The sequence below is a fragment of the Charadrius vociferus genome, unplaced genomic scaffold (assembly GCF_000708025.1).
Source record: "Charadrius vociferus isolate BGI_N301 unplaced genomic scaffold, ASM70802v2 scaffold185, whole genome shotgun sequence".
NCBI lineage: Eukaryota > Metazoa > Chordata > Aves > Charadriiformes > Charadriidae > Charadrius > Charadrius vociferus.
Genome location: NW_009648955.1, coordinates 5,379,560 through 5,389,573, shown reverse-complemented (window position 1 = coordinate 5,389,573; position 10,014 = coordinate 5,379,560). Strand labels below are relative to the sequence as shown.

The window sequence follows — 10,014 nt, the reverse complement described above, 5'->3', positions numbered from 1 at the left end:
ATTCCTGCTACCTAGTGCGCTCACTAATTCTTTAAGTTTTTCATTTACCATCTTCAAATATGTCCAGATTTCTGCTTCCAATCACACCTGTCACTTTTTCTTTTATCATTCTAAGATAGTTTGAGATCTCTGTGTTTCCTCCTTCCTCTCAATTCAGTCATTTTACCCATGACTATTTCCTGAGTTATTCTTATCAGTTAGCAATTACTTGTCTATGATTTTTGATACGTGATGCTCAGAAAAGTACCATTCTAGCTGTCATTTCATCAGTGTGGAGTAAAAAAAGGGTGTATTTCCCTGAATCAGGATGACCGGGATTTTTGCTGTTGTTGTTGTCATGGTGTATCGTATGGAAAGATCTTTTTAACTTACTGTTGTTAGCAAACTCATTTGTGGCATTACAAAGATGCCTTTGTGTTTGCTAATTTTGTCTGGATCATCTATTAACTTTTCTTCCCCTCCAAGATAAAGTCACATCACATCGCGTTTCTTCTTTACCTAAGATGCTTACACTGATGAAGATCTGATGCTGTATTGGAAAAATGGGAATGAATCTCTGAAAACGGATGAAAAGATTTCTTTGTCTCAGTTTTTGATACAAAAATTCCACACTACGTCGAGACTGGCTTTCTACAGTAGCACAGGTATGATCTTTTCTGTTTTGATGCTATTGCTAAAGCTAATGCTGCATTAACTACTTGCAAGAGAGCTCTTGGGATTATATGTCAGTGAAATGTAGTCTTCACCGTCTGGACAATACATGTTTTGAAAGATCAGTTTCTCTTTTCACTACCCTTTAGGAATAAAAAAAAAGAACACACAAAAGAAAGATGTTGTGTCTCTGTGCCTACCATCCAGGCTTTTCTCACTGATTCTGGCTTTCCTCCTCTCTCAAAGGTTGGTACAATCGCCTCTACATAAACTTCACTTTACGCCGACACATCTTCTTCTTCTTGCTCCAAACCTACTTCCCTGCCACCCTCATGGTTATGTTGTCCTGGGTGTCCTTCTGGATTGATCGACGAGCAGTTCCTGCCAGAGTCTCTTTGGGTGAGAGCAACTGCAACAAGCCATGATTGCATGAAAATCTTTGAATGTGAAAGTTTTGGTAGGAAAGGGAACTGTTCATTTTGATGGCTAAAGATACCGGGCAAGCAAATGTTTGTTTTATCTGATGATTAATATAATGTAGAAGTTGAAGTTTGTTTTAAAAGTCCTTCAGCACTAAGCAGTCCTCTTGATCTATACTTCTCTCAGGACAGAAAGGGCTGTGGTTTTAAAAGTATAATTGGGCAGAGAAGAGAGATTTCAGTAATTATGAGTCAATGAATCAAGATTTTTCCCTGTTGTCCAGTCCTGCAGTTTTGAGACACGCATTGCCATTGGTGAGGGTAGAGTTTCACAGGAGTTTAGCCACCTACAGGGAGTTGATTCTGTTAGAATTTTCATGAGTGCTTTTCACGAGCAGGATCCTGCCATGTCCCAGCTGCCACAGAACGTTGGGAAAGGCAGGCAGCAAGTCCTATTGGCACCTGCAGACTTAGGTGTCCCTCCATCCGGTCTGCCCCGGGGGACACTCAGGGCATCTCTGTAACATCAGGCCTCAGACAACAACAGGGCAGTGAAGGCAATGTGGCTTTTCTCTCACATCTGCAGTGCTGTGGATGAGAGGCCACCAGCCCCGAGGTGAGTCGGAGGCTGGGTATCTCCTCTCCCAAGGGTGCCTTGCACTGAGGGTCCAACGTTTCTGGCGTAGGGAAGTCTCTCATTTGAGGGAGTGGGAAAGTGAAGGCGGCGCTGTTTGAAAGTCCTGCACACACAAATTTGCTGCTCTGAACATCTAACACCCATCAGGAGGAGCTTTGTCTACATCCGGACTGGAGGAAATTCTTTCAACTGAGTATAAAAAAGGGATGTGGTTTAGTGAACTTGGTAGTAAGAAGTTAATGGTTGGACTTGATGATCATAAAGGTCTTCTCCAACCTGAATGATTCTGTGATTCTAAGGAGAGACGATTTGTTTATCACTCCATGCATAGCTTAGAGGAAGGCAAAAATGTAATAGGAAAAATCTCTGAATGTTAATATGTAAGGCTTCCAATACTAAAAGCATAAAAACAATGTTTTAGCCCCACAAGGTTGTCTCACTTAGAGAGCTATGCACTGCAGCAAAGCCATGAGAAGAGGCAGTCTGGAGTCTGCTCCACTGAAAGAAATGTGTTCAGTGGATATTATTTTAAAAAAATTAGATCCTGATGAAAAGTGAACAACAGTAGTTGTGTTTACAGTGGTCACTGTTTTGAAATTGCTGAAGTAGTTATGTATCCTTTTTGGTTCTGTTTTCTCTGTTTAAGTGGCTTTGGGAACTTGCAAATATTTTTCTCTCCATGATGATCCAAAGTATATACTCTTTTGCAGGATTTTATCTATATCTATCTAAATATATATATATACGCATACATATGTCTTTATATATACATATTCACGCACATATATAAGTATATAAACATAAATGCATACATATAAGTTTATAAACACATACACATGCACGCGTCTATATATGTAATACAACGGTTGTTGTTCAAAACTTTTTGGTTCACACGGCTTGAACTGTAGACAAATATTCCTAGAGGTAAAAACAGAATGCTTTTCTTTTGCATGGTCTCATGCGAACCATTTTATCATTATTGCATGTCCCTTTTAAGATCAGTGATTCAGATCAAATCTTCTGTAGCTGTCACCAGAAGTCGACACTAGATTGCTTTCTGGCAGTGCCTGTAACACAGATTGGTACAGCTAGGAAACAGGAGTCCTTGTCACCGCTGGTCTTAGCTGACCTGACTCTAAGTGCTGTGCTAAAAGCCCAGAGGTTAAGACGGGAGTTAAATGTTCTCCCTAGCAAAATGATGACTGCTTCTTCGCTCCTCAAAACTAAACCCATCATGTGCACAAAAATGCAGACAGTGGAACAGTTCTGCATTAGCAGGAGAGATACTTATCACAAATTTATTTCATCTCTAACATCTCTCAGAATATCACGTAGAGCATAATTTCTGTTTTTCTTGAGGCAAAAGCCTTATGGGCTGTATCATTTAATAACATTTATTTCTCTTGGTTCTTTCCAGGGATAACCACTGTGCTAACCATGTCAACGATTATCACTGGGGTGAATGCCTCCATGCCTCGTGTTTCCTACATCAAAGCAGTGGACATTTACTTGTGGGTCAGTTTTGTGTTTGTCTTCCTCTCAGTGCTGGAATATGCAGCAGTGAATTACCTGACTACGGTGCAAGAGCGGAAGGAGAGGAAACTGCGGGAGAGGGTGAGAAAAGCTTTCATTTTGTTCATCCATTTATTCCTTTTTTTCTTACAGCTGATCTGGTCTTTATATTAACTGGTTTGTGTCTATAAATGGGAAAACACTGACATCCATGTGTGTATAATCAGATATGTTTGGACCACTCTACCTCAGGCTGAATTGCTAACACCAGAAAAACAGGAGATGGCCTCATGGGTCTTCGCAGAAACGTCAAAGAGGAGTGTGTGATCTGAACTGGGGAAGTCTGCAACCCTGGACTGTGTGGGGATCACAAGAGGGGAAAGTATCAAATCTGATACTTAACTGCAGCTGCCACAATTGCTATATTTTTAAGCTAAAGGTGTTATTCGGAGCAAATTCATTTCCCCCCTCTACAGTCAGCTTTACTCTGGAAACTGGATTCAATAGATGTAATAGTGGAGTTGTTCCCTGCTACCAAACAGAAACAACAGTCAGCCAAGTTTATGCTTGTACTTTTTAATGTGCTATGAAGGGTCTTACCCTGCATTCTTGGAGGTTTTCAAGACCTGACCAGATACATTTCTGAACACCCAGTTCCTGCTGTGAGCAGGAGATAGGACTAGAGAGCTCCTGAGTTCCCTTCCAGCCTGAATTATCCTACAGGCCCATGATCCCTTCTTTGTCATTAAACAAAACACCATCACCTTTTGAACATTAAGGCTTGGAACCAAATTTTTTTCAGTCTGCACACATCCAGAACATAACCATGTTTTACAGTTTCTTTCTTCCCATTAGGAACTGCCAACATTAGTTGACAGGTAACATTGGTCACCTGCTGCCTCTGACTCTTGGAGAAATTTGTATCAGCCTTTCAGAAATGGCAATGCAGACATCACCTTTCATGTGACTTGACCATGACTTTTCCCTCTCTGAACTGCTCTCTCAGCTTTGCATGTCCTTCCCTTCCCCTTGCACTTCTTCCTATGACTTCCTTGAAGTACAGAATAGACCACCTATCAGCCCACTACCTTTCCTATTTGACACCTCATCAAAAATTTAGTCAGATACATTTTTAAAAGCAGTTGGAATAAATTCAACAGATTCCTGTGACAAAATTTGACTTCTTTTTGAAGTCTTCTTAACAATAGTGTGATTCTGGAAAGCTACTTGAACAGATCCTGGGTATCTTGATTTATCTGTGCCCCCATTCTAGGGCCCAGCAATTCTTTGCAACACAAGGCAGAGATGCTCTGTGCATGCACAGCAAGTCATGTGGCCTTTTAGTCAGCTCTGCTCAGGCTTCCAATGTCCAAAGAAGACAGCATTTGTATAAAGTGCATCTTGACAGTACTCAGGAAATAACAAAAATCATCCTTTCTAGGTTCGACTTGCCTAGAATAAACCTGGGTGGGTTTTTTTTTTTTGGTTTTTTGTTTGTTTGTTTGTTTGTTTTTTTATGGCTGGAAAACTCTCCTTCTGTATCAGAGGGATGAAATGAACTTGAGAGGGTTTGTTACTGTTCTGCTAAGTTTTCAGGAAAGATTTCCCCATCCAGTGGTGGCATAGCTTGTTATTTATATGAGAAATCTGCCCTTTATAGAGTCTTGTGCGTTGGATTCTATATTCAGCAAATGCCTTTTTACAACACAAGGTAAAATATTCTATCCAGTCTTCAGCATGTGACAATGTTAGTCCTCAACAGTGGTAATAGGAACAGAGATAATAAGCAGCATTACTTGAGACGATTGTGGCAAAATATAAGTGAATGCTCTTGAAGAAGCAGAAGAGACATTTCTCACTGTAAATGTACACCTTGCCAGCCAATGCTGCTCCCCTGTGAAAGACCTAAAGAATTTGAATACCATAGAATCACAGAATGGATTAGGCTGGAAGAGACCTTTAAGATCATCTACTTCCAACCCCCCTGCCATGGGCAGGGACACCTTCCACTAGACCAGGTTGCTCAAAGCCCCATCCAGCCTGGCCTTGAACACCTCCAGGGATGAGGCATCCATAACTTCCCTGGGCAATTCGTTCCAGTGCCTCACCACCCTCATAGTGAAAAATTTCTTCCTAATATCTATTCTAAATCTACTCTCTTCCAGCCTGAAACCATTCCCCCTCATCCTATCATGATATACCCTTGTAAAAAGTCCCTCTCCAGCCTTCTTGTAGGCCCCCTTCAGATAGTGGAAGGCTGCTCTAAGTTGTCCCCAGAGCCTTCTCTTCTCCAGGCTGAACAATCCCAACTCTCATAGGAGAGGTGCTCCAGCCCTCTGGTCATCTTCATGGCCCTCCTCTGGACGCACTTCAACAGGTCCATGTCCTTCTTATGTTGGGGGTTCCAGAGCTGGATGCCCTATTCCAGGTGGGGTCTCACGAGACCAGAGTAGAGTGTCAGAATCACCTCCCTCGACTTGCTGGCCATGCTTCTTTTGGTGCAGCCCAGAATGCGGTTGGCCTTCTGGGCTGCAAACGTACATTGCCGAGTCATGTTGAGCTTCTCATCAATCAACACCCCCAAGTCCTCCTCAGGGCTGCTCTCAATCCATTCTCTGCCCAGCCTTTATTTGTGCATGCGATTGCCCCAGCCCATGTGCAGGACCTTGCACTTGGCCTTGTGGAACTTCATGAGGTTCACACAGGCCCACCTCTCAAGCCTGTCCAGGTCCCTCTGGATGGCATCCCTCCCCTCGAGCATGTTGACTGCTCCACACAACTTGGTGTCGTCGGCAAACTTGCTGAGGGTGCACTCCATCCCAGCATCCATGTTACCAACAAAGATGTTAGACAGCACCAGTCCCAGTACTGACCCCTGAGGAACACTACTTGTGTCAGGCTTCCCAGAGAAGAGCTCTGCGTTATGTCTAAAATAAGAAATTAAAGGTGCCTGGGACCAAGGCTGATGGACATAGAGTATCTAAAACTAAACTTTCTTTTCATCAATATCAGAGTAGTTGTTGTGAACTGCCTGTGGCAAACGGTCCATGGCTCATGCTAATTCTCGAACCATATATGGGAACTTTTGGTGCTTGTTGGCTTGGACAAAAGTCAGGACAGAGTAGTTTCTGACACTCTAATAGTATTGTCAGCTGAGTTCCCGTGCCCAGGGAGGCTCTTTGGCTGTGTTTAATTTATTACTTTAGACATAGGCTAAAATCGCTGCAGGGTGAAATCGTGTAGCATACTTCTACATGTATGTGCCTATGTGAAGATGGGTGTAATTTAAGACTCTGTGGAGGTGGGTTTCTAGTACATTAGGCTCCCTTGTCCAGAGGGCTGACTGTCCTCACATGTACATGAAGCCAACAGAACTGTAATTTGACCAGGGGACTAAGAGTAAATCCGCAGAATTTCTTTCTCTGCTGCGTCCTGCAGCAATTAGCTTATTGCCATTATCTGCTTTTCCTTCCACCCACCCGCCTTCTCCTGGACCTGTCATCAGTTGATGATAAAAAGCCTGATGTAATTCTTCCCTGTGTTTTTTTGGTGGTAGTTGTTTTTCTTTATGTTGTTTTGTTTGGTTGTGGGTTTTTTTTTTTTTTGATACACCTGTTTAGTATAAAATATGTCTTAAAACCCAACTGATGTTCAGCTGTACCCATGGAATGCTCCAAAAAATTCCTGGTGTGATGGGTCTAACAAGTAAAGCAAATGGGCTACAAATTTGTCATTTTTTTCTGCACACAATCTGCTGATACCAAATCATTTGGTTATGACTAGAACATAGAAAACAACTCCTAAATTGATTTTCAGGTTTTCAGTAAGCAATGTGACCTGTTAGTTAAATAATTTGAAGAAAAAGCTTTGAGTGCAGAGTTTTCCAGTGGCATCCTGAATATGGCATATTCAGGTATATGTACATTTTATATATTTTTATATATGTGTATTCAGAATATATACATTTCTGTGTATATACACTTAATTATTTTAACGGAACTTATCCTTGAAAACGTGTCCTTGGAAAACCCACACATCAAAGTTGGTGGAGGAAGGAATTGACAGCAAAGCGTTATTGGGTAAGGAAAGCGGTCTGTGGGGAATCAGAGGCAGGAACTCCTAGCAGAAAGGAGGGTTTGGAGTTCCTTTTCATTACATACAAATATATAATCCATATTTCTGAGACAGAAAACCTGCAGAATTTAAACAGTAGAATAAACTATTTGCTATTCCAAATTCTACCTGTATTCATTGGTTTTCTTAGACTTGTGGGATGCATGCTGGTCCTGCTGAAGTCAATGCAAGTTTTTATATCGACTTCAAAAGAGCTGGTATTTTACATTAGACTTTTAACTGGTCCTCTCCTTGGTTTAAAATCATATTTACAAAGAGAATGTCCATCTGTGAAACCAGAACTTGGTCCTTTTTTTTCTGTAACATGTACTGGATAAGCCATTTCCACAAATAAAACTGTATCTTGTCCTTGAATATTTATAAATACAAAGACTGCAAAATAAGGAATCTCAGGATAACAAGGCTGAACAGAGCTAGCTAACGAAACCTTTTGGTTGGTTTTTATGTCTGCTAAAGCACTGTTCTAATATTTTCTGAAGCTGCTTGTCCAAGCGGCGTAGGTAAACTATGTCTTTCCCTTTTTGGAACACAAGAAAAAACAAGTAACTTTTTTGTTCAAAGAGAAACTTAGAGTATGTCAACTAAAATTTCAAGCTCAACTGTTTACAGGCTGTCTGTTAATAGAAAGGCATAATTTCTGTTGCTAATGTGTTCTTCCAGTGTTCAGCTATATTTCTTGTTTATGTTCCTAGTTTCCATGTACATGTGGAATGCCTCATTCGAAAACTATGATGCTGGATGGAAACTACAGCGAATCTGATGCCAACAGCCTGGCAGGATATACAAGAAACCAGATGGTCCCAGAGGAAGAAAAACAAGAAAAGATGGTTGTGCACTTAGCTATGAGCAATGAATCTAACTCATCAAGGAAGAGAGGCCTGAAGGGCCATGTAGGCTTGCGCATCATCCAGAACACTCATGCAATTGATAAATACTCAAGATTAATATTTCCAGGCACCTATATATTTTTTAATTTGATATATTGGTCTGTCTTTAGCTAAGTGTGCTGGTACAGCGGTGACTGAAGCAGAAGACATTTACAAAACTCTCTTTTGTTGATTCTTTTTCAGTCTAATCTGGATGCAAAGCCAGAAGACAGATTATTTTATTGCTTCTTTGGAGGGTAAAGGGGAGGACACATCCTCCAGTGGGCAACTCCGTGGACAGGCATCATGGAGGAACCTGCTGTGCTGGTTGCTTTCCAACTCACACCCCAGCTCCTGTTTGCTTTATGACACTTGTCGTTTCTCATACTTGAAAATATGTGCTCACCGCTCACCCAAAAGGTGCTGTATGTTCACTCGGGGCCGGCCATGCTGGTGGTGCCTGCTGTGCAATGGACAACCAGACACAATGCTCACGTAGGCTCTCCTGAGGGATTAGACAAATGCAACTTGCAAGGAGGGGTCTGGACAGTGCATCTCCTGTAAGGGAACTAAATGAGGCCTTTCCATTTCAAAATCTCTGGTTTTGAGCAAATTCTTTTGGTTTTGTTCATTGTGTGAACATCATGTTTCTTTCCGTTGGTTTATGAACACAATCTCCTTTTAGGGTCCAAATTCTGCTTTCTCTGGATAAGACCTTCATCGATACTGGTGGTACAGCTGACTGACCAGGATCAACAGCGTTGGTTACAGAGTGTGGGTGGTATGTTTGGTCATTTTTTTGTAGATTAGAAGTAAGGAGTGATGATGAAGCAGAGCAAAGAAGCCCACAGACTCACAGAAGGTGGGTCCCGGGGTACATGAGTAATGAAAACAGGGAGGTTCACAGAATTCACAGAATTGTTAGGGTTGGAAGGGACCTCTGGAGATCATCTAGTCCAACCCTCCTGCCAGAGCAGGGTCACCTACAGCACATTACACAGGACAGCGTCCAGGCGGGTTTTGAATGTCTCCAGAGTGGGAGACTGCACCACCTCTCTGGGCAGCCTGTTCCAGTGCTCCACTACCCTCAAAGTAAAGAAGTTCCTTCTCATGTTAAGATGGAACTTCCTATGTTCAAGTTTATGCCCATTAACCCTCGTCCTATCACTGGGCGCCACTGAAAAAAGACTACTCCCATCCCCCTGGCATCCTCCCTTTAAGTATTTGTATGTATTAATAAGATCCCCCCTCAATCTTCTTTTCTCTAGACTAAAGAGACCCAAGTCCCTCAGCCTTTCCTCATAAGAAAGGTGCTCCAGTCCCCTAATCATCTTTGTTGCCCTTTGCTGGACCCTCTCCAGCAGTTCCCTGTCTTTCTTGAACTGGGGAGCCCAGAACTGGACACAGTACTCCAGATGCGGTCTCACCAGGGCAGAGTAGAGGGGGAGGATGACCTCCCTCGACCTGCTGGCCACACTCTTCTTGATGCACCCCAGGATGCCATTCGCCTTCTTGGCCGCCAGGGCACATTGCTGGCTCATGGTCATCCTGTTGTCCACCAGGACTCCCAGGTCCCTCTCCACAGAGCTGCTCTCCAGGAGGTCAGCCCCCAACCTGTACTGGTGCATGGGGTTATTCCTCCCCAGGTGCAGTACCCTACACTTACCCTTGTTGAACTTCATAAGGTTTCTTTCTGCCCAACTCTCCAGCCTGGCGAGGTCACGCTGTAAGGCAGCACAGCCTTCCGGCGTGTCAGCCACTCCTCCCAGTTTTGTGTCATCAGCAAACATGCTGA

The 10,014-nt window shown here is 42.6% G+C and overlaps 1 protein-coding gene across 1 annotated transcript in view; it reads left to right on the top strand.

Annotated features, from left to right (window-relative positions):
• GABRR2 (gamma-aminobutyric acid (GABA) A receptor, rho 2) overlaps nucleotides 1–8,354 on the top strand; it is a 40,817-nt gene extending 32,463 nt beyond the window's left edge. The window contains exons 6-9 of the mRNA XM_009887502.1: nucleotides 504–644; nucleotides 898–1,050; nucleotides 3,125–3,321; nucleotides 8,046–8,354. Of these exons, the coding sequence (XP_009885804.1) occupies nucleotides 504–644; nucleotides 898–1,050; nucleotides 3,125–3,321; nucleotides 8,046–8,354 (800 nt within the window). The remainder of the gene's footprint in view (nucleotides 1–503; nucleotides 645–897; nucleotides 1,051–3,124; nucleotides 3,322–8,045) is intronic.
• Nucleotides 8,355–10,014: the final 1,660 nt, after the last annotated feature.